Source organism: Hyposmocoma kahamanoa, unplaced genomic scaffold, assembly GCF_003589595.1.
Source record: "Hyposmocoma kahamanoa isolate Upper Pololo Valley unplaced genomic scaffold, ASM358959v1 93, whole genome shotgun sequence".
Classification (NCBI taxonomy): Eukaryota; Metazoa; Arthropoda; class Insecta; order Lepidoptera; family Cosmopterigidae; genus Hyposmocoma; species Hyposmocoma kahamanoa.
Genome location: NW_020654810.1, coordinates 7,799,628 through 7,825,528, shown reverse-complemented (window position 1 = coordinate 7,825,528; position 25,901 = coordinate 7,799,628). Strand labels below are relative to the sequence as shown.

Below are 25,901 nucleotides of genomic sequence, written 5' to 3'. Positions count from 1 at the left end.
AATAACTAAATAACGCACACTCTCATAACCCCGCTCTAGCGAAACTTTGTCGCGGGTGCTATGGGAACACAAATTACACCCAAACTCAGGAGATAAATAATAAATAAATGTAAGGCATACAAATATATCTTTCCGCCCGGGAATCGAACCCGGGACGTCTGCATGACAGACCAGGATGCAAATTGTTCGGCCAAGGAGACAGTTGTTAGTTGTAATTGATTGCCTCCGGAGCCGAACGGTTACCATGCCAGACTGCCACGTAGAGGTCCCAGGTTAAATTCCCGGGCCGGGAGAAATATTTGTATAGCCTACATCTATTTCTCTCGTGAGTTTGAGTGTAATTTGTGGTTGTCTATATATATGTGTCCTTGGCACTCGCGACACAGAGTTTCCCTAGTGCGGGGCTATGTTGAGTGTGTGCGTTAGTATTAAAAAAAATGTATGCCATCTAGCGATTAATTGCTGAACGACGACGAATTGAAGTTATTAATTATATAGAATAGCTTTTTTATGAAACACATTAAAGCATAATCTGTCTTGAGGATTATATATCGCACTGCTATTGCAATAGTGTTGTAACTCATAATATGTATAATTTAATATTATATCATTACTGAACGTAAAGTTTGATTCGCTGCACGTCAAAAAAACCGTCGTTACAATATTGTAAGAAACAATCAAAAGATATCTACTTAATTCAAAATGTGACACACTTTATGTGAGCTATTTCTGGCCAAAATAATCCTTATTCAAAAACGTGAAATTATTTTTTCCATTTTATTGTTAAATATATTTGAGAAATGGTTTAAGTGTCTATAATAAACTATAATATATAAATTATAACGATTTTTTTTTGCGGGAAGTGAGTAACTCTTCTTTCAACGATTCTGAGAAAGCCCTCTTTATGAGTTAATACACTATTGTATTAATAGTGCGATATGTCAAGTAAACTAATTACTATTGATATATGACACCAGCCCGTTACACCAAGTACCAAGTACTATTGATATATTATGTTGTTTAACAAAAACAATCAAATTTAAAGACACTTCCATTAAAATGTTGATCATTATTACCATCACCCTATACTATAATTATATTTGACTCACTTCAAAGCAGCTGCGAGTCTCATACAATCCGCGTCGTCGTTAACCGCTGCAGCTGAAGCCGCCAACCGCAGAGCCCTCAACAATTCCGACAGGCGATTATCCAGTGCCAGCACGCGCTCTAGTAGGGACCCTCTTTCAGCGTCTTCAGCTTCGGAGCGATGTCTGTGGGCGATAGCCGCGGAGAGGTTGCGGAGGGAGTCGCGCTCTGACACTGGGGACTCGGCCTGGTCGATGTCTCCGCATGATTCTCTTTCGGGAGACAGTTCCTCGCCGCTCCATGCACCGCCTGCCCCCTCTGCGCCGGACCACCATTCCTCTGCGTATTCTGTGACAGAAAACTTGTTATCATTTTTTTTATAATATCAAGAGACGGGTAGTAAGCTCACGCCTGTTCATAACAGTTGCAGTACCACTCAGAGCTTTAAACCGCAAAGATCTGAGGTACACTGCCACTGTGACCGTCACCCTGAGACATAAGTTGACAAGTCTTATGTGCCTGTGATTTCACCCTTGCAAAAATAGGTAAGGTGGCAGTACTTTCTTGGACGAACTCTTTTACAAGGAGCTCTACTGCTAACTAATGTGAGCCCAGTAAGGTTTAATGATAGAAGAAAAAATGTGAAGGGAGAAACATAGAGATTACCTGGATCGGTAACAAGACACGGCTCGGTCTCCGAGTCCAAGAGGTCAGCGGAGTTGTCGTTGTCGTCGGACATGCGCGAACGGTCGTCGTCGGCCGCGTGGGGCGTGTGCGGGGTGTGCGGGGTGTGGGGCGTGTGCGTGCGAGGCGGCGCGGGCGCGGGCTGCGGCAGGGGGGGCGCCGCGCGGAGCGCCCGCGCCACTGCCGCCAGGAGCCCGCCGCGGGGCTCGTCCTCCGGGGACAGGGCTTCGCCGCTGTCGCTTCGGCTGGAAAATAAGAATATTCAAATTATTTTTTCATCACACTCGTTCATAAAGTATGATTGCATGGTGACTAACTTGACTATAATGCCCCAAATAAAACCCTCGGACCTTTTTTCTTCCCTTTGCGGCCGTGGTCGGTAAGGAGTTTTTTTTATTATAGTATTTTTAGTATAGTGTATTTATTTCCTTACATAGGTCAGGTGTGGGTTCAGGCAAGCTTAATTAAGTTCACAATTATAACATTCGCTTAAAATGTTATGCAAACAGAAATTTAATTGCAATTCAGCCACATGCTACTTAAGTACTTATTATTATGAATTTGTATATATATATCTATATATATAATTGATTTTAAATATTTTCTGCATACAAATTTAGCTTATTTCTTTTATAATCCATCATGGCGGTATGCGTCTTTGTTTTTTTACAACATTTAGTTCGAGTTGTATTATCTATGAAAAAATAATTAGCTGGCCATTTGTTGATAAAAATAAAAAACCGCCATTTACGAAATCCATAATTTTATTTTTTTTATTTATTGTATTTATTTCCTCGCAAATGTGATGAAAAACATTGTGTGTACCACAGATGATAAAAAATACAAACTCGAGTTATTAAAGCCCTCAGCCTTCGGCCTCGGACTTCTAATAGATACTCGTTGGTAATTTCTTATTTACCGTTCTTAATACACAATGTACTAATAGTGCGGAACATGTTGTCGGAGTAGCGTAGTGTCTGAGTAAAATAATGTCGAAGTAACATATTGTCGGAGTAACGTAATGTCTGAGTAAAATCATGTCGATGTAACATGTTGTCGGAGTCGCGTGTGTCGAAGTTCAGTTTTAGAGTCCTTCACGACACAACAATTACGGATTTTTAATGGCGGGTTTTTGTTTTTTTTTCTTTTTTATTAACAGACGGCCCAGCTATTGCCCCATAGATAATAAATACAACTCAAAGTAAAATAAATGCTGTAAAACGCATACAGCCACGATGTATTGGACATAAAATAAATTATTTCAAAATACTAAAAATACTGCAGAATTTTAATTTAGTAAAATATAGTTAAATTGCAAATGTTTAGTTCATTAGCTTAATTTAGGGCATTACGGCCGACTTTGCCTGCATATGTCATGAACTTCATGAAACACTGGTTACGAGCAAGTGTGATGAAAAAGTGTTTTTTGAAAAACACTGCAACATTATATGACTATGGAGGCTCGGGTTTGTTTAAAGTTGAAATACTTTCTGAGAAGTTGTTCTATTCTTTACTTAAAGCTTTCATTTGATCAATTAAATATGCTGTTACAGTGACTATACCTGAAAGCGTCGTTGTGGTAGACGGTGGGCAAGGCGGCGTCGGGCGGCAGCGCGTAGGCGCGCAGCACGGCGTCGGTGAGGGCGCGCAGGCGGCGCGCGAGTGCGTCCAGCCCCTTGGCCGCGCCGCCGCCGCTGCGCGCGCGCGCCGCCGCCGCCAGCGTCTCCTGCCGCCGCTGCTCGCACATGCGCACCAGCTGGCGGCACTCTGCGCGTCTGCAAACGAGTGTCACGCGTCCCAATATCTCTTCTGTTGGTGTATAACAGATATAACACGTATATGGATGGGATCGAGAGGCAATAGAAACACGATCATTCGGCTCGATGTAACTTTTAATACTCCTCATCGATTCAAGTACATGGGTATATTATAGGTAGATACATAATAGTTATGATTAACAAGTGGCTATACTACACCTCACGCCCCTTGCGAAAGAAAAAAAGTTAATAGTACAAGATAACTTTTTTATATAATATAATATCTAAATATATGTCTTATCTTTAAATCTAACTAAAAACAGTTAAAACAAAGGAAATTAAATAAATGTTAAATTAACAATAATTATGGAAAGAGATCCGATAAACATATAGTACTTTGACGGCCTCTGTGGTCGAGTACCTTGCACACCGGTTTTCATGGTATCGCCATCTCTGAGGTTCAGGGTTCGATCCCCGGCCGGGTCAGTGTAGAAATCTCACTTTTCTATATTGTCTCGGATCTGGGCGTTTGTGGTGCCGTCGTTGTTTCCGATTTCCATAACACAAGTGCTTTAGCTACTTACTTCGGTATCAGTGCAACGTATGTGATGTTGTCTAATTATTTACTTGTTTAAAAAAATATATAAACAAAATCTAGTACCCAAAATATATAAAATAGAGTGGCTCAGGGAAAATAGGAAAGTTAGTAAATTAATTTTGGAGAAACAAAAAAATATATTGCTAAATGATTAAATGTTAAAGTATATATAATATGAATACTAATAGTATTACTTAGGAAGCACAGTTTAATTCACAACAAAAATAAAGACACATTTGATACAAGTGACTGTCACAAAATCGTAATAAAATAACAAAATAAGTTCAGTTTTAAATAAATTCGGCGTGGATTTATTACGGATTATTACGGACAAAAAGTTATTTTAAAATGCTAAAAATAAAAAAAAATAAGCGGAAAACTTTGTTGTACATTATAAGGGATATGGCACGTCTTGTGGCGTTCAAATTTATACAAAATATACGGGACGGCCCGTGAAATACGAGACGGTGGGCAACCCTATTAGTGGCCCAACGGTTTGCACAATGGACCCTGAGTTCGAATCCCGGTAGGATCAATTTGGGAAATTAAATTTTTCTAAATATGGCACTGGTCTGAGTATTCTGAGTAGTGCCCCGGAGTAAATTCCGTTGCTGCGGTACTCATAGTATGTACGAGGAATTCTCTACTTTGACACTAAATAATTGATGTGGTTGTCTGGCACAAGATTATTAAAATTTTATAGCCAATTTAACTTAATATATAAGCCCAACAAGGACAGCTTTTGGTCTCTTATACCGCCCTCGTAACGAAAAAAGGCACAACTATGCGTACTTTACACAGCAGTTGTGCCGTTTTTCGTTCTGAGGGCAGTATAAAACTTGAACCCAATATTTCTTAGGCTAGCTTTCATAGGAATATACCTAATCTAATAATTAATTCTTAGGTTTACTGAATTCTTATTTTTTAAAGACTTTATATGAAAATAATTTAATTATATAAGCATATAATATAATTAACTGTTTTGTTGAATGTCAGGATGGTTCACCATCATGCATGGCGGCATGATCGAAGGAATTTTTTCTAAGTGTTTTTTTTTCCAAAGATTGACTTTGTATTCAATAATTATAACAAACTAGTGGAGTAATTTCACAAAAAATAATTGAATATCACGGTAATTTACTAATAGTGAATAGCGACATCTCTAGCCAGGGCTAGTAGCTGTAAAAGTGCCCGTGACGAAATACTTTCATAGATTTCTCATAGATGGCGCTACGGCTAAAAGATCGTTAAAAACCAGATACAAAGATCCGACAAACAAGCACATAGAAAAATTCGTGAAGTCCGCTGGTTCGTTGGCATAGCGTCTGCCACGGTTTGCTAGAAGACGTCGGTTCGAATCCGGCCGAATCGAAGGACTTTTTTCTAAGTGTTCGATTGTTGTATTCAACAATTATAACATAATATAATTTAAATTAAAAATTAATAAACTAGAAGAAACTACATTAATAATACCAAAAAAATCTTAAACAAAAGAAATAATGTTCAAAGACCCCGAATAATTAATACCTTGGATAGAACGCAAAACAAAAAATAAATAAAATTAAAACACGTTACGACTTGTTGTTGTATTCTGAGGATATTTTTCACACGATTATCGTCAAGGTAACATTAAAACAAGCGTTAAACGTACCTTCTCTCGAGGTCCGCGTTGACCCTGGCTAGCTCGGTCTCGGCGTCTCTCAGAGAATCATTCAATGCTCCTGTCTCGGCGGCCAAAAAGTCCTGCATCTCGGCTGCTTCGCGTTCTGCTTCCGCCAAGCGAGCGCTTAACGATCTTGCAGATTCACGCGCATTGCAGGCTTCCTATTAATAACAAGTTTTACAATTCATTTAAATAAGCAGTTGTGCTGTTGTAACAATAAAAATAGTCTTTTTACACCTGGGAGGTGTTAACTAACCGCATAACCACCGAAATGCTGGTGGACCGTATCCTACATTGATTAGCGAGTCCTTCGGACTTAGCCGGTAGCTAGCTAGGCTCTACTACCGACCTTCCCCCACCCACCACCTTGGAGACGCTCCTCCACGCCGTGAGTTAGCGGAAAGAAAAATCTTGTGGAAGATTCTGGGACCAACTAAAAGAGAGAAAAGAACTGGAGAGCAACAAAAAATCCTTGAAATTGAAGATCTGCAGCTTGATTTTGATTGCTTCTCCCGATCGGACACTGCGTGTTTTCCGAGTCGAGGCGTATAATTGCGATTCACAACTGGCCGATCGGAAACTTTTGACATCGATTCGAATTTGTATCAAAATCAGCACGCTGTAGGGCTAGCACGGCAGGGCGCGACTTGCGCGAGAGCGACATAAAGCGCGAGATCTCTTTGTGAGAACAGCAGTATCTCGCGCTTTATATCGCTCTCGTGCAAGTCGCGCCCTATCTTGCTAGCTCTACTGATTTCCGAGCTCAATATTGTGGCAGAAACTAAGCTGGACGCAGGACCGAAGTTGTGACGTAATTAAGTTTGATTATAATGACTTATACTTTCTTACTGATTTTACTACATAAATAGGTAAAAACCATATATATGCTCCCAGCCTATTTCGACCACGTCGACGGCCTCGCATGTAGCTTATCTATACTGCCTCGCATACTGCGAGCATGTGAGCACACTATTTTCAAAATTGTAACTGATTACCGCAGATGGTTAGGCTTTCAGTTCAGTTATAGGCGATTGCATCGATGCAATCGCAAGTGTAGCGATGCAATAGCGCGTTTCAGGAACGCGCGTTTTCCTTTTAAATCTAACTTAACCGAACCTAATCGTGTCTTTGCGATAAACATATCAACAACAGGACAACGGTTTAGTTATAATTCGGTTTTCGGTGTAATGAAAACTCAAACAAACGTTATTTTGGTAAAAAACATTCGAGCTACTTGTGTACCCACTCTAAAATCAAGCTCCGAATGCCATTTTCTCATTTCGATCGATCGTCACGATTACCGTATCGACCCGACACTCGTCCTTGGCGTTCAAGTTAATCGTTAATGACATAAACATGCATTATCGGTTCGTAGTTTCGATCAGTCTGGAACGACACGTCGTTAAGACAAATCGTCCCGTATATGGGGGCCTTCCAGGCCGTCCGATTGGCAAGCCTGCTGCTGCTGCTGCTGCTTACGAAGGCTCTGTACTGAGTTTCTTCATATGACGCTTCAGCCATCTTTATATGTAAGGATAAGGAGTGCCCGCTTACGCTTGCTCTCCTCAAATTCGAAGTAATTAAAAAACATAAAAGACATTAGAGTAAAATACGAACCGCATGCAATTTGTCACAGTGTGCTCGTAATGCGTCGATCTCACCGCGTTGTTTGGCTGCCAACTCGCCCGTCGAACGTAACTGCTCTTCTAATGCGCGTAGGCATCCGTCGGCGCCGGCGCCAGCACCTACAACGCGTACGGAAATTCTGAGTTTAGTTTCAGTGACCTTTTGGCAACTATACGGCAGTCGAAAACGCTAATACGAACTTGTTTGCTTACACTTACTTACGTCTGCTCGAGTACATGAGTGTCTAACACGCTTTGGTGCAAAGGCCTGCTTTAAGTCTCACAGGCATTTCTAATTCATTCATATAGTATGACACACTTGTGTTATTGTGTTTATAACAAAACAAGGGCCCTTCATTACGTAAGTACGGTGATAAATATTAATAAAAATATCGTAAAACAATGGCATGAGTAAAGTTCATAGAAATATCCACAGATAATGCAAAGCATGTTGGTAGATGCAGATTTAGACCCATATTGCAAGAAATTGAAAACAAGGTGGTAGTAAGGAACGCAAAGCTATCAAAATATCAAAAGTATTGAATAAGAGACCAATTTTATTATAGTTTTACTACAGTTTATTGTATAGTGCTGATCCGTCAACTGTATCATTTCATATCTATTACATTGCATAAGTTGTGTAGGTACAGCTGTAAATAGATTGCAGTGATAAAGGATTGTGCTGATAATGTTACTTTTGGTAATTGCTACTTGTATGTCTGTGATTGCACCATATTAAATAAATAATTTCAATACGCTATAAATATGTTTTTATAATAATATAAAGTGACGGGACAAAGAAGTCGTGCGCCTCGTGTTAGTCGACACGCCTGTCCACAACTCGCAATCGCAAAGATCATATGTTTTCGTCGTAATGTTCGTGCTTGTAATTTCACCAGCAACCTTTCCCTTCAAAACCGGAACGTTGTAATGATCACTTACTGCTTGGTGGCCGAAATAGGTAAAGTGGCAGTACTTCTCTGGACGAACTCTTTCACAAGGAGCTCTACTGCTTCTAAAAATATATACTCTGTCATTACCTACAATGAAATGGTGGACTAATATTAAAGATATTACCAGCTCCAGCAAGTTCCAACAATCGCTGCGAGTTTCTCTCAAGTTCTGCAATGGCTGCAAGACGGGCAGCACGTTCGGCAGACAGCTGTGTCTCAGCATGCACGCGTCGCTCGCGTTCTTCGGCCGCCGCAGCTTCAGCCGCCGCAGCCGCTGCCGTCAGCCTCGCCGTTTCCGAGTCGCGTGCGTTTGCTTGCACCCCACGGGAACAACGAGTCACTTCCACGCGACTGTGTCGTAAACAAAACAATGTTATGCCAGTTCCACAATCGTCAACATTCTCGCACTCTGGGGAGATACTGTCACGAACAAATACTCAATTGAACATAAAATACAGAAATAGATTTTTGCGTGCCGGTATTAGAGCCCTCTAAATCAATTTGAAATAACTCGAGTTGGAACCTGTAGTGTATGTACGATGAATTTTTCACAATAACGTTTATAATGCAATTTGCTACGTAGCTTCCGTATCCAATGTCGTCTGAAATAACTACAATAAAAATTACATTATCTATTCATGTACTATACTTACTTTTCAATGTTAGGTGTGACCCCAGCCAGCGCTGATTCAATATCAGTTCCTACCAATACTGTTTGTGAGATCTTTTCCGCGTATATCCGAACTCTCGTTTTCGTCGTCGACCTCGACGACACGGAACGTGTGACAGTTGGTCTCCTAGAAGATGGTGGTGTGCTGTCATGTTTCGGCGAACCTTCAGTGTCTTCCCGGCGTCTCCGAGGTAGAGTCCCGTATTTGTCGGCGGCTATCCGAGCAGCATTGGCGTCAGTAACAGGTGTCAACCTTTGCCCATTAGTCGGCCACTTCTTCTCCTCACACGGTGAACTAGGCGTTCTACATCTGGCCGTGGAGGTCTTAGTAGGTTTAGCACGCAGGGCAGGGCTCTCGCGAACTAGGTTAGGCAAGTCTGTGGTCGGACGGATACGAGGTTTAGGCGTCAGTGGTCTGGGTTTTTCAGGCGGAGTCGGTTTCTCTCGACTTCTTGCGCGATCTCGTGTTGCAAGATTGGGACCTCGAGGGGCCGTGACTGGACGAGGAGTAGACGAACCGATGGGAGAACTGCGTTTCGGTTCTGCGACGGCGACGTTCACACGGCGACGCGGTCGAGGGGGCGCTCCTGCCAATGACGAACTCTCTGAACCGCAGCCGGATCCGCAAGACACCACACTCGAAGCGCATGATCGAGACCCCCCTCCGCTACTGAGTGCTCGCCCACAGCCTTCCACTCCACTGTCGCTGCCCGCAGCGCCCAATGCTAATTCGTCTCCCGCCGGCAAGCTCTCCAAATCACCCAATGATCGAGCGTCATCGTTTATTTCACACAAATCATTCACCACTGACGCTTCTTTCACTTCAACAGTTACATTTTTGTTTGCTATAAGACCTTCAACAATTATGCCACTCTCATCTTTATTGCCTGATTCGTCACTAATTGCGGGTCCTCCGTTCTCACACTTTTCCTCTTGTTGTACAACATTGTTTTCGGAATCAGTCGGTGGTGGGTCACCGGCTGCAACAGGTATATTAGAACTATCTTCCATAACGATCTTCGAAGTCACATGATCTGTAACAAAAAAAAAAAGAGTTAAAAAATGAAGTATAATTTTAATTTTTTTTTTATTTATTTTAACTCTGAAGGTTCATAATTTGCCCGAAATGAATTCTGTGCAGTTATTATGCGGTATGGTTTAAATCGCCGAGTGCATCTCAAGGGAATTTACAGCCATTGTCACCACAATTCCCAGCGTCCGCAGTTACCTTGAATAAATTCTAGACCATAGCAACTGTAAAATAGAAAAGCGATGAATATTTTTTAAAGTGACGTGTAAATCTTGTAAGTCGTAACTTATACGAATCCAACAAACGGTTATTTTTATGGCTTCAATTTGCATGAGCATACCTCATACCTCTTTGTTAGGTTTTTATGCACCGCTGGCATTCTACACGCTGTAAAACTTAGTACGTGAATAAAAAAATATCGCCTTTATAATGGTGAAGTCGCGTATAATAGTGGAGCTGCTACAATGTGCAAAACCTATCGGCATTGCATTAAGTGTCTATTGGAGATTGGAAACCCGGTTCCCAGGCAAAGACTCCGCAAACGAGGCTATTCATACAATCTTTGTATCTCTATGTTCTGCAAACAATAACTATACATTCTCAGCTAAAAAACAGCTATTGCACACATTACTTTTTGTGCATATAAATTGTTTTATAGCGAAGCGTTGGTAAAATACGTACCTAACAACAATTGAACATTGTATAGATTTAAATGCATCATAATGGTGTTCGTATTGCCAAATCGAAGTAACAGCAATAGTAATTAACTGTTTATCTTTCGCGTTCTAATGATCTATGCTTTATCATTCAGATATTATTGAACGTCCGATAAAACGATGATGATTGCTCACACGCAAGCCGAGAGAATTCTGTATCTCGTAGATAATTGTAATTGCGATAAGTCACTTAAGTAGAGTTAACTTCAATAAAGTACTCTGGGCTGAATAGCGTTAATGCAAACGCATTGATTGATGGAACAAACACGGTAGGGCATGAAGGGTCATCGTACTAGAGGGCATAGCAACCGACAAATTTAAATAGTCATTCAAAACGAGGCGCATGTATTCGGAGGCTCGAGTTTTAAACCGTCACGGCTGTACCCGCGACGCGCCGTCTGCGCACCCGCTTGTATTAATCATAGTTTATTTTTACCGCCATTGCTCGCCAGACATTAATTAGCGGTAGAAAGGCCATGGCGAAGACCTAGGTTGTTCGCAATCGCCACGCCTGATTTGAAAGTTTAGACTTGATTGAAGACAGTTAAAATAATAATCACTACCTCAGAGACAAAATAAAAAACCGCACAAAAACATAAATAATTTACGACCAGGGAACTTTACAGAATGTTTCAGTCTTCGTGGATGATTTTTTGCTCCATTTCACATTTTAATTACTCTCGTGTGATGAAATTAAAAATAGCGCCGCCACTCAGAAACAACTTTCTTTAAACGTTAATAATACAAACAAGACGATCTATTTAGTATTCAGGAAGAGAACGGATTATATTATGGTCCGTGGAAGAATCGAAACACGTCTTTTGTTGGACATTCTCCGGCAGCGGCTTGCGAAATGGTACTTTATAATAATGGTATATTTACCTATTCACTTTCAAGCGCTAAGGGATAACGTTACGTTTTTTAAATTGCTTGGGATACAACGATATCAATTACTTTGTTATGCCACATGGGTTTGAAGAGAATGTGAAAGACGCAGGCTCTACTGTTTTTACTGTCAAGTAATTAACATTTAACCAACTTGTCACTACGCAGTCAAGTAAACAATTAAAAGAATTTGTTTTACTCTAATTCCTTATCAAATCAATAAATACTTCGGGGAAGTAAAGTCGTAAAAGCCAAGCTACAAATTTTACAAGTCCAATGGAAAACATAGATTTATAAACGATTTCATTCATATAGTTTCTATTTTTAACCCACTTCCAAATTTTTTAATAAAAAAGTCATCATTTTTATACTTAACATGAAAATGCACTTTTTTGGCGAAGAATAATTCTTTGACGAAACGGGATTGAAAGAGTTTGAAAATTTAAACCAACCACATCAATATGCAATTATTTATCAAATTGCCTTGTTTCAACCTTTCTTTCCCAAAGTATCGAAATTTTATGGTCCACTGTATATCGTGAAATTCTCAAGGAATATAGGAATATAGGAAATTAAATAGCAGGAGTTTCATTTTGTCTCAACAGTAACTAAGTATCCTTCCTCATTGAACTACTACAGTATAATCTAACCAGCCGCAATCGTATAGGACGGGATTAGAATTTCAGGTACGTGGCAAGTTTCCATGTGCTTACTAGATTTCCAAACTTGCAAGGATCTGGGTTAACGCCTATTGTGCAAAATGCGTCTGATGGTCGAACAACTCGATGCCAAGATGTGGCCAAGATCCGTCGATTTTGGCCAATGTATGTCGTGAGGCATCGCACGATGCGTATCATTCAATGGCAAGGGAGAGTATAGGTCACGCTTTTCTCAAAGTATTTGTAAGAGATTGCCATATTCAGAGTCGATTGAGCCGTCATGCTCGTTACAAAACTTTGAGTGGGCATTGAGGAAAATATTTCTTAGAACACAATACAATATACAATACAAATACACTTTATTGCAGACAGGTACAACCATCGAGTATAATTATATACTCGATGGGTACAACAGATGGCCTTATAGCCAGATAGCAAACTGTTCCAGACAACGTCCGGTTTACAGGATAAAATATGTAATTGAGCGAGCAACAATAGTATACGAACTTAATACACATATTGCATTTGCACTAATTAAAGAAATTGTTTTGTTTTGTTTACTTATAAGTGTATGTATGTATGTATACATATAGCGGTAGCCCATTGGTTCTGGTCTAGGTGTTGCGGGTAGAGCACTGGAGTGAATTCCGTTGGTTTGGTACTCATTCTTACTGATTTATTTTGCATGAATTATAAATGAGGTTCGTACATATACAGGCTGTCCTACGGCTAAGAGACACGGAGGGAAAGTAATTTAAATATTGGCGGTAAGATATTTTGCTTTTTTTTATTTTTTTATGATATCAAGTGACGAGACGAACAAGTGCGCCTGGTGGTAAGCGGCACTTACGGTCCATAGCAGTTGCAGTGCCACTTAGAACTAGAAACCGCAAAGAGTTGAGAGGCACTGCCACCGCGCTGCCACCGCTGAGACACGAGTTGACAAATCCCATGTGTCTGTAATTTCACCAGCACCTCTACCCTTCCAAACCGGAACGCAGCAATGCCTATTACTGCTTGGCGAAAGAAATAGATAAGTGGCAGTACTTCTCAGGACGAATTCGTTCACAAGGAGCTCTACTGGTACCGACGCCATGCTATTACTTGCTCTATACATACATTATTTTTAAAAGTAAGTAATACTGCATTCAAAGACTTAAAAAGTTGCTGGCCTCATCTAGGAATCGAACTGACTAATTGGCTATTTTTATGACACCGATCGAAAGGGTCAATTATAAGGATTAATTCCTTTTAAGCAACAAGTAAATTCTATCTCATACTTTTGTCGAATTTTAACGAGATATACGATCATAGATCTTAGCTCTAAGCTTTTAAAAGCGTTTATTCTCCACAAATCGTCGTAGGTCTATCTTTTTGTATATTGCATGAATATAACTCATTAATAACAACAGTAATAGTGTAACAGACAATCACACCAATTATCTGATATCTGTTGTGCCCTGTACATGTTGCAATTAAATGTGAAATGTACGCTTTTTTGTTATAATTATTCATACAAAAATCGAACACTTAGAAAAAAATCCTTCGATCCGCTCGGATTCGAACCGACGTCTTCTAGCAAACCGTACCAGACGCTATGCCAACTAAGCCACGGAACGAACCAGCGGACCTCACGAATTTTTCATGTGCTTGTTGTCGGGTCCTTGTATTTGGTTTCCAACGACTTTTTAGCCGTAGCGCCATCTATGACAAATCTATGATAGTATTTCGTCACCCAGTTAGGTAACTTTACAGCTACCAGCCCTGGCGAGAGATGTCGCTATTATCTGTAATTAAATTCATATTGAATGGATATTTAATTATTTTTATGTGAAATTACTCCAGTAGTTTGTTATAATTATTTTTATGTGAAATATTTAATTATTTTTATGTGAAATTACTCCAGTAATTTGTTATAATCGCTTTTTCTTAAATACACTCACCTCACCTGGTCACCTGGTGAAAACACTAAAAGATTTAAGAAAATGCAATAAAGGTTAAAAATAAGCAAAGTTTATTCAACTCTTTTTGATTTGGAAGCTTGTCGGAACAATATTTACTCTAGTTAGTATAAATATTTACACTCTTTTAACAGGAAGAACGAAAATAGGTACACTGAAAAGGGTTATAAAATTAACTGAATTAGCTAGAGTCAGCTTTGTTTTTCTATTTAAAAATATGTCATAGTCGCCTTAAATTTTTATTTACTAGATCTCGTACCGCCATCGCCAGGCGCATGACTTGTTCGTCCCGTCACTTGGTGTTGTAAAAACAAATATTGTTTACTAGATCTCGTTGGCGAGTCAGCAAGCAGATCCACAGGTAAAACTTGGTTAAAAGTTTAGTAAACTACAAATAATCCTGAGATATGGATATAAATATCGAGTTCTTAGGTTTTCGCGATTGTTACACATAGGAAATGAAACTATTTTTCCGGATTTAAATCGCGTATATTTGTTTTTTCAAACAAACCGACGTTTCGGGCCCTTTACAGGTCCCATGGTCACGGTTGACTGAGGTGGTACAGTCTTTAACCAGTTATGTTTAATATTAATGCAAACCACCCTATTTTTTCACTATAGTTACAATTATTTATTAATTACTCGTAAATTACTTTATTTTTAATTTTATAAAGAAAACATTCCAATTTACGCTACATTAAGTTTAACAAATTATTTTATTGAATGAATTTTTTATTAAGTTTAATTTATTATTAATTATTAATAGAAATTAGAAAAAACTAAAACATATTAATTAGTACTGCAGTCTTATGTCTGTTTGGGATTTTTCATTAGAGGAAATACTGGATCCCAAACTGGTGGTACGGAGACACCATCTTCCCTGTTGAAATTAGGATGTTTTTTAAATTCACTGGTCTCTCGCAGCATCCTGGGTAGATAACGGACTTCTTTTGCAAGGGCCTGGGGTTTGTGCAACTTCATTGAATGTGTAGGTTTATCCATGCGTAACGCAATACCTCCGGCATTTGAGAACCCACTTTTGATGATTCCTTTTGTTGGAAAGAGGGTACCTCAGTATTGCTTTCATTTAAATCAGTATTGGTCCAATTTAAATTTGAAGAAAAGATTCCACCTCTAAGAGTGGCAAACTAGGTGAGGAATCCGGTTTCGCGCACTTTTCGGCAATCGACTTTAATAAAATTTGGTAAATGTATTAACTCCACGACCTTTTAAGGTCGATTTTTTAGTATTGTATACTGAGATTATTCAGAACACTCTCAATTTGATCAAAGAATATTCTTCGTTGCCGTCCTCTTCCAATGACTCCGTTCATGTTAGCTCTATATATTTCTTTCGTTACTCTACATTCATTCATCCGCTCCATGTGGCCAAACTACCTCAGCGTAACCGTTTCTGTTTTTGTCAATACATCCTCTATCAAACCACTATGTTCACGGATTTCAGTATTCTTCACTCTGTCGGCTGTGTGGCAAACCACATATTCTTCTAAGGGATCTCATTTCAACTGAGATATAAGCTGGTATAAATTGTCACGTTTTGATGTAAAAAAGTAAGTACAAGAAAAATATTAATAATATTTTATGATATACATTTCATCATAGCGGCGAACAAGGTCAGAAATTCCAGCGTCATGAAATTATGCCGCCAGAGGAAGATGAAATGTAAAGATCAAATGGCGTATAGTGAAGAAATAAAGAAGATTAAAGTGAGGCAGCTATAAAAAAGTGAAGGATTTGGCTATGAACCCCGAAGAGTGGAGGAGGCTACACCGACAAGAGCCTGACACATAAATAGGATGGTGATGATGAGACTACAGCCAGTCAGTCACGCCCTAACGCAGTTCTGCATCGTCGTCAAAACACTCGTCGGTCGGAAGCCATTTTTCATTTTCGGAAACATGTGGTAGTCACTGGGTGCAAGATCCGGAAGAACTCGCGGAATTTCCAATTGAGCCACACATTTCAAACTGTATACTGTGTATTGTAAAATAATGAGAAGCGGTAGAAACTCCTCGCTAGCGTGGCTGGATGGCCAGTGAACCGAGCAACACTCTGACACCAATATGGACACGCTAGTAGGTACTAGCGCGTCCATCTTGGTGTCAGAGTAGATAGGGGAGGTCCCCTAGCGGTTAAAGAGCGAAACGTAGGCAGTCTACTTTCTGGTTAGCGCTCGTATAGCAAAAACATGTCAAATTTGTTTTACGTTGCTTTTTAATTGCGATATTACTTCAGTAAAGCAGTTCGCGTCAGACGTCAGTTAAATAAAATGTACTTAATTTTCATAACCATATTAACGTACGGCATACGAGTTTAGTATGAGACTACCAATTTATATTTCCATGTGAAAAAATTCAAGATTACCTACATAGGTTCGCCAAGCCATGCGAAGTCTAATAAAGCTGATAAAAACAAATTAAAATAAAACCCGAACTCATTAAGCGTGGATTTCAGAGTGTAATTAATTACTTTAGCCGCTCAATGGGATTGCTTTATGTTTTTATCTTTAGATGAACGTTTAGAGTCTACTTCCCAGTGGCGAGGCGTCCATATAACTCGATTTTCACCGGCTTGCCTAAAATTGTCCACGTATTATCAAATACTACATTTTGTGCTAAATTTTAAGTGTAGAATAAGTTAACCAGTGAAATGAAGTATACTAGTACCTTGTGTGCCAATAAGTTGCATTTAAGAGTCGCGAATGCGACACTTTTTCTTAAGGTAGGTGTTTTTTTGTTTTGCTCCGGCTTTACTAACAACAATTTTCAGGCGTGGCCACTGATACTTATATTAGTACGTAATTTAGTATTTCCTGTGCAACTAGAGATTAATCATACCAGCCCTGTATAGAGTTCATCATCAATTCGCCACTTTCTGCTATACAATAAAATGAACCGAAACGGCCTGTTTATTCATAAGTTAACCTATTTACTGCAATAACAACTTGGCGTTTACCAAGCTATGTTAATGAAAACAAAAAAGCAAGCGAACTACGCAACACAACGAGCTTTAAAAATTATATGTTTCAAGTACCATAACGAAGAGCTATTGCTTCATTTTACATAAAAAAAATGTAATAAAAAGGTAACCGCGGGCTAGGAACACAAAAATTGCGGTAAGAAGATAATTATTTCAAATATTTTCGGTAATAAGTTATTTGTTTGAAAAAAACAAATATACGCGATTTAAATCCGGAAAAATAGTTTCATTTCCTATGTGTAACAATCGCGAAAACCTAAGTACTCAATAAGTTATATTTTACGTGCATGAAGATTATTTTAATGCGCCAGTGTCTACACACTCTGAAATTGTTTTAGAAACATTAGCAGGTTGTATCAGGTTGAAATCGATTGCTAGGAAGACCACAGACGTTTCTAAATTTTAAAACAAGCTACAAGAACATAACCCTCGCCTAGGATTTCTTCTTCAAAACAAATCCGTCATCTCTAGATTTAGACGTTGGATAAATACGATGCTATCATTATATTAACAAAAACCTGTTTTTTATATCAACCGATAATTGTATTGTTCCGAATATTTCAAACAACACAAGTTTTTTGTTGCTTTGTATAGTTACATAGTGTGACGAATAGCAGCTATATGATATGACCGTTCTTTCAGAGTCAAGAAATTTTAACAGACAAGGTCATTGCACTGCCTTTCAAACCAGGTTTGATGCCGGATGTGACATTTAGTTTACATAGACCATTAGCGCAAATACACATTATAGATATTAATATTTTTCCTAAAAATACCTAATGTTGGCAGTGCGTTAAAATACAATTAACCCGCGCGGGCTTTTACTGGGTTTTTACCCATAGCGTCGCGTTTTAACCCATTTCTATCCAAAATCATGGGCAAAAACGGCGAATACGAAATTTGGTATACCAATTTTCTTACTTATTATACATTTCAATGTAAATATTATAAAATATTTTAAGGATAAAAAGATTTAACTCCACACAATATTGGCGCGTACAGGGTCAAGAGGAAGTCAAGGTACACACTTCAGACTTAAATCCAACTCTATGCCGCTTACGATAAGAACGGTCCAAAGTACCAAGTGTCAAGCTTGACGTGTTCTTGATTGTACCTTACAATCCTGTGGATTATCACTACCAAGGATGAGAATCGTAATCGATTAGATTCTTATGAAGATCGATTCAAGTGCATACGATCCATAAAAAAGTAGCTTAAAAAATGACGTTTTCAAATGTAAAAATGTTTACCTATGGAATAAATGATTGTTTGACTTTAACTTTGATCTAACGGTTTTTTGTATCGATTTATTTCTATGCGATTCTATATAATTCAATAGTCTCGTCTACATCAGACAACAATAAACATTTTGTAATAATATCATTACTTACATTTGAACGAAACTCGCTTTACAACAAATATTTAGCTGTAAATAGATTGTGCCCACGATATTGGGCTTTAATGGGTTTTAACCCGGTTTAAACCCGGCGTTAACTAAGCCCCATCTCTGCTAATGTGCTATTGACGACTATATACGTGTAATATTACTTGGTGCTTGGTGTAACGGGCTGGTGTCCGCAACTCGACGTCGAGGCGCCTATTTTGCGTGTTAGCTATTATATTAATTTTAATTTTTAATAACACCAGAACAACGTATTTATCTTACAGAGTTAATCCGAACACGGTGATCCGTCAGGGGATATATCATTTGGATTCTTAAACTCCGTCTCACAGAGTACTTAGCTCAATAATTTAAATACGGCGGCATAACAACTCAGAGAATAGCGTGACAATCATGATATTGATTTCCCAGATAAGCAAAGTAGCATGACATTAAGCGATGTTTTTCTTACTTTGAAAGAGGACGGCCGAATTGTTTGTACGTTTTTAAAATATTTCTGCGCAACTTCTGGTTGCCTAAAAATGGATAGTCACGTAAATAAGTAGTAGGATTATCGTCTCATTTAGCACGAACAGACATAACTTATAAGTATGTAACGGAAATTATGATGTTTTACTACCATTATATATATATTTTTAATTACTCCACTAGTTTCTTAATTGGCAAATACAAGGAAAGAGAAATGTAGGAAGAAGGGAATATCCTGGCTCAGAAATTTGCGCCAGTGGTTCATTAAGAGCACCCGATCATTATTCAGAGCTGCAGTGTAAAACGTTCAGATTGCCGTCATGATCGCCGACGTTCATTAGAAGATGGCACATGAATAATTTTCTTATAATTTAATAATACAAAGATTTCTCAACCTGAGGACTCAAACCTTCATTTGTGCCATACACTCTACCAACTGAGCTATAAATCTAGTCCGCAGACCTAACGAACTTTCTTATGCGTTTGATCACACATCTTTGTTTTTGGTTTTAATAGATATTCTCCCTTTATGTATATGGCACAGACGCAGGTTTGAGTTCTGTCAGATCGACAGAATTTCCCTTTGTGTTTGAAAATTGTATTAATGATTATAACTTATAAATTTCATCGAAAAATATTATTTATATAATTTGATTCAGAATTTCATGTTCCACGTTATGGCGTAAATAATTTTCGTCAATATTATAAGTTATCTCAATTTAGTGATGTATCATCCCACGGCGTCGTCGGTACACCAATACAGGGACCTCAATTTGAGTGACGTTAATATTTGATAGAATCAGCTACGAAGGTTTAGAACCCACTAATTATATATGTATTGAAATCATTGTAATATATCTATTCACAAACTTACATTTCAATGTCTTCTGAAAGAGTTCCAATTTCGGTACGGCGTAGTTTTGACATAGTCAGTGTAGCGTGAAAATAAACTTCATTTATATTTATATCCATAGCCGCATAGCTTGTATATACTGACATTTTTCGTCTACATTTATAAGCATAATAAAAAAAAAGGTATTGGTTCAGGTCCGGATGTTCTGGGTAATGTAATGCCCCAGGGAGAAAAAAATATTTACTATGGTACTGGTACAGGCAATTCCCTTGTTGGAACCCGAGTAATTTGTGTGCCTTACACTGGCACATTACTTTATAGATATACAATTTATGTAATTCACAGATCAACATCGCGACACAAGATGGCGGAGAGTACTCTCGACTTCTAAAATGTTTGATCCGCTAACAAAAGCTAATCTATGTGAGTGAATCGAGTTAGGTTTTGTAGAGCGTAAATCAATCATAATTAAATTTGCAAAACGTATGCTATTATTATAATTGCTTCTACTATAAAAATTAATACCTCAAAAACATAAAAAAAACAAAAGCTAATCTAATTCTATCGGCTCTACGACTTAAATAATCCAGCATTTGTAAATACGTGACTAGCCAGCCATTATCCTCAGAGGGCTCGGCACAAATACGTCGTCATGTAGACTGATTGGCTGCGTACGATATAATAATAACATTCTAATCAAACTCCATGATAAACTATAATGTTGACATTCAATTTTGTTCATTTAGGCAAACCAGTGAATTATTGAATTAGTCCAAGTAGATAGATCCCTTTGAAGGTCGAGATGTGCGTTTTTTTTATCTTTTATACTTTTATTTCATATTATCGTATTTTTTTCTTTCAACAACAAAGTACAGTAATGGCAAAATATCATAAGAATTGATGATAAATGACATAATATAATATTTTTTATTTTATAAAGGTTTCCTTTTATTTGTGTAACCTGTTTCAAAGTTTTTTATAGCGCAATTTTTGAAATAGATTAAGTTTAGTATGCATAGATAGAAAGTTTTCATTAGATTTTTAGCGAATACAATGATAAAATATATATATATATATATCAGAGAGGTCTATAATATTACCCTTTTGAACATAAAATATTTATGATTCAGAGTTTTAACTAAACTATTCATGTTTAATACTTTTATATACAAGAAGGAATAATATTCAATTCGATAAAACTTTGAGAAACGTAGTAGTATCTCAAAAAATTATAGATTATCATAACAATTCAATGAAAAAAAATATCCCAAATAAGGTATTACCTTGAAACAATCGTCTTCGTTTTAGAAATAAATATTTTTAAAATACACTTTTTTATCTTATAATGAACACATGCTGTGTTGTAGTTTCAATACCCTGTTCAATGAACGACCACGTCTTGACGACTACAGCTTCGTGTGTAATACTGAATACGACTGTATTGCTCAATGTTTGAGGTCAAAACGTGCAAAAAGTTCAGAGATAGTACCCTGCCTACCGCGCCATTTCAGGTCGCATCATTATAAGACCTTGTTCATTAGAAAGATCTCGATTTTTTTTAATAGGACTGCATTTTAAAGTAAAAAGTCCGATTTTTGAGTTGATACCCTGTTCATCAAAGCATGAATTATGTAAAAATATATGAACTACGTAACAATAGCAAAAACCCCGAAAATGATTGCTGAGATTTCGTTGGTGTGAGACGGGACGAACTAATCGTGCATCGTGTGCCTGGTGGTAAACGACACGACTGTCCATAGCAGTTGCAGTGCCACTCAAAAGCTTTAAATTGCAAAATTATAATATAGTGATCCTAAGTTCGTCAATGTGTTGTCTGAGTAGAACGTGGTGTGATAAAATATAAAATATAACTGTCTGATCTGAACGACACCGCCCCTGCACCCGTCACCCTGAGACATTTCACTAGCACCCTTCAAAACCGGAAAGCGATAATGCTCACATTACTGTTTGATGGCAGAAATAGGTAAGGGGCACAACTAACATTTCTTTCAAAATTGAGTTACATACATTTTTGGAATCAGGAACTACTACGCCTATTTATAATTTTTTTTGTAAATTTTATCTCAATTATTGTTACATATACAGTAAGCTCAAAAGGCACAACTGACATTGATAATCAGATTTTCTACCAAAAAACATTTGAAGTTTCTACAGAAACGTTATAGAAGAACTGAATATTTCTTTTGTGACAATATTAATGTTGTAGTGTGTGAAAAGTTCTTCTGAAAAGTACTGCCCTGGACGAACTCTTTCACCACGAGCACAACTGCTACTAAAAAAAATTGAGGGAGGTCCTTCGCAAATATGACATCTCGTTGATTTTACTAGACTCAAGTATCAAATAATGTATGTACTTATATAGTTCCAATAATATAAGTCTGTTACTGTTTAGATATACATAGATTTCTGTTGTCCCAAAAATAAATTATTATTATTATAAAAATACACATCATAAAAGATAAAATAATGGAGCGCAAAATAAATAATATTTACGATAAAACTCATCAAACTTATGTGCTTACCTTTTGCGGTATGAACTTTTAATATAATCCTAAACTTTAACCAACATACAAACAGAAAGTTTATTCACGTTTGGGATGTTTACGAGAGCTTCAATAAAATCTCCCATATGAACATAATACAATGTATCACACACACATCACACCCATACACGCATCACATTGCTGCTCACGAATTTCTGTTGAGGATATTCCAAGGATTTTCAAGAAGCGTTATGCATCCACATATACATGGCGAACGGCTACGGGCGTGGCCCTGCCTGCACACTTATTCCCTGAACGCTATAACTTGGGCTTTTTCAAGGCGAGAGTAAATAAGCATTATCTATACATGTCGTATATAAAAATATAATAAGCCGTGGCAGTTTAATGGTTTGACCTACTGCCTCTCAAGCAGAAACCGTGGGTTCGAATCCGCGCTCGCACCTTGGAATTTATGTGCGAAATTTCATTTCAAATTTACAATGGGTTTTTCGGTGAAGGAAAACATCGTGATGAAATCTGCACGTCGAAGAAGGTCACAACCCTCGGAAGATGTGTGCAGGACTGCACAACCTGGCCCAAGGAGTTTGGTCCAACCCGCATTGGGCCAAACTCTCGCCTAAGAGGAGACCCTTGCCCAGCAGTGGGACGTATGGATGGGTTGATGATGATGATACATGCTCCATCGTCGACCTTATCGTCATTTTACGTCATCAGTTGAAATGGTAGTCGAATGCGATGAATTTTTATTTTAAAAAAAAACACTACTTAGAGAGTATTAACTGCATTAAGTAATATTTGTATGGCCTACATTTATTTCTCTCGTCAGGTGTAAATTTTGGTTGTCTATGTGTATCCATGGCACCAGCGACTCTATGTTGAGTGTGTACGTTACTATTATACTATAGGTATACTATATAGGTATACTTTTAAAAGAATGATACAAAAACTTACAACTCATTACTTTGTTCTAGTTAAGAACAAAATTATTCAAATTTAATAAAACAGCTGATTCAACTATATCCAAGAGTTTCTACGATACATCCATTTTTCATTGTTGTGAAATGTCATTGTTAATTGTAAAAGACACCTGTAATGAAACAAGTGGAACAATACCCCTTGCTTAGGGCTTTTTATTCTATTATTGGTTCAGTTGGCAACAAAACAGAGCTGTCGCAACCCTTTTGCGTTCGTTAGTCGCAGACAGGGCGCGACCAGAAAGGCTGGGTATATAGGGCTCTTAATACGTGTGGTTCTGGGTAACGAATGTGAAATTACGAGTTGACTATGAAATGTTTCAAAATTGATCAGTCGTTCGATGGCGATGGCTCCCTAATTCATTACGAAAATGGTTATAAAAAAAAATCTGAGATTAATCCTAGACCACCGCAATGTTGTTACGTGATTATTTTAAACAATGCCAACAAAGTCCTGTTGACAATAAAATTCAGCATTTTTGTGAATAAGTTTCAGTAATAAATAATAATCTCAGTACAGAGTACTAAAAATCCGGCCTTAAAAGTTCGTGGAATTACATCTATTTGCCAAGTTTTATTAAAATCGGTTACCTTTAAGTGCGCGAAAACGCCTTCATCCCCTAGTTTGCCACCCTTAAAGGTGGAATATTTTCTTCAAATTTAAATGGGACCACTACTGAGGTACCCTCTTTCTAACAAAAAAGAATAATCCAAATCGGTTCACAAATGCCGCGAGTTATCGCGTAACATGTATACAAAAAACTCAGACGAATCGAAAACCTCTTCCTTTTTTTGAAGTCGGTTAAAAATAGAAATATTTTGTAATGGAACGCTATTCTTGAAAAGCAGCCATAATAGCTACCATATCTTCATGCTTTACAAATGTAATGCAATTTCTTACGATGCTTCTAGTACAGAAAAATTTCGTACCACAATAATACAGGGAATTCTCTCATAGGAGATGAGGCGTGGTTGTCTAGCAGATTATTATTAATAAAATGCAAAATATTAATCTTTTAAAATAATAATCTACTTTGTAGCGGTGCTTCAATTAAAGCTATGTTACTATTAAAATATGTTTGTATATATTTCAAGGTGCTCGAACAACTGAAATTTCATACACAATGATATCTAAATGACTTATTGATAGTAGTATAATAAAAGTATATAAATAACAACAAAGGTCTCCGAACAACCGATGATAAATAATATATAAAACATAAATAATATTGTCTACAAATTTTATCACATAGATGTAATAAATTTTCAGTCTAAGGCTCAAATTACATTGCCGTGGGACGAAATTGTACATAGTATAATAAACTAGATACGATACGTTAGCACCGGAATTTCCCGACACTGCACGAGCATTCTCCGAAAGACGCTGGTTCTTTTTTGGCTCGTATGTCTAATTTAAAAGTTACCCAAATTGACATAAAGTCCATTACGCTATGTTTATAAAAAATCTTTTTTTGTTATAGCAAGTGCTGGGAGTAACAAGTGACTTCACGACTATCCACTCAGAACTCTAAATCGCCAACATCTGTTGAGACACTATCACCCTATTGCAGTTCCCTTAGCGAGGACTAATTATCACAAGCTTGGATAGTGTGATAAGCAATCATGGCCTGGATGTTGATAATACCCAATTGTAATGTTGTTGGGCTAAAGCAAGCGTAAACTGAAGGACATTCTATTTAATTTTATTGAATAATTTGTGATTAGCGCAGGTATTGGGTTGTTATATTTATGTAAGTGCTTATTGTTACGATATATTGCTTTGATTTGTTAAAGCTATAGGTGGAAACATGTAATTCGCTTTATGTTTCGTTTCCTCTTTTTATTTAAATGTAAGAAGCTGTTGGTTTTTCCATGAATAAATAAATAAATAAATCTGAGGGGCACTGCCACTGCGCTCGTCTACCTGAGGCATAAGTTGACTAATCACATGTGCCTGCGATTTCACCAGCACCCTTACCCTTTGAAACTGGAACGTAGTAATGCTCACATTCCTGCTTGGTGGCAGAAAAGGTACGGTGAAAGTACTTCTCTGGACGTACTCTTTGACATGGAGTCCTACTGTTACATAATTCGCTTGAATTCAGTAGTAGAGCATGAACCGTCGACATTAATCACAATATTCATTTTGACTATTCCAATACGTAAAGAATTTGTGATCATCAATCAGAGTACTTATGCTAAAAGGTAAAACGCACACAGTATCATTAACACCGATTATGTTATAAAAGGCAGTTTCTACGAAAAAATCGAGCAACTAAACGAGCTGTTGTATAGCGTTATAACAACGACTAACATCGTCCCCTTTAGTCTAACAATGTCCCCCTATATAGAACCCGTATAGTCCAATCACTGATTTACCCGAAACACCCAGA

At 37.8% G+C, this 25,901-nt stretch overlaps 1 protein-coding gene across 2 annotated transcripts in view; it reads right to left on the bottom strand.

The window, feature by feature from the left end:
• The window catches only part of LOC113237573 (chromosome partition protein Smc), a 119,413-nt gene that overhangs the window by 4,683 nt on the left and 88,829 nt on the right, over positions 1–25,901 (bottom strand). For both annotated transcript variants that reach the window (XR_003311045.1, XM_026474138.1), the window contains exons 2-8: positions 9,020–10,070; positions 8,491–8,717; positions 7,406–7,533; positions 5,777–5,949; positions 3,333–3,545; positions 1,753–2,015; positions 1,110–1,434 (exon numbers count right to left, since the gene is read on the bottom strand). Coding sequence is in view for 1 of the 2 variants with exons in the window: in XM_026474138.1 (XP_026329923.1) it covers positions 1,110–1,434; positions 1,753–2,015; positions 3,333–3,545; positions 5,777–5,949; positions 7,406–7,533; positions 8,491–8,717; positions 9,020–10,047 (2,357 nt within the window). In the remaining variant the exon portion in view is untranslated. The remainder of the gene's footprint in view (positions 1–1,109; positions 1,435–1,752; positions 2,016–3,332; positions 3,546–5,776; positions 5,950–7,405; positions 7,534–8,490; positions 8,718–9,019; positions 10,071–25,901) is intronic.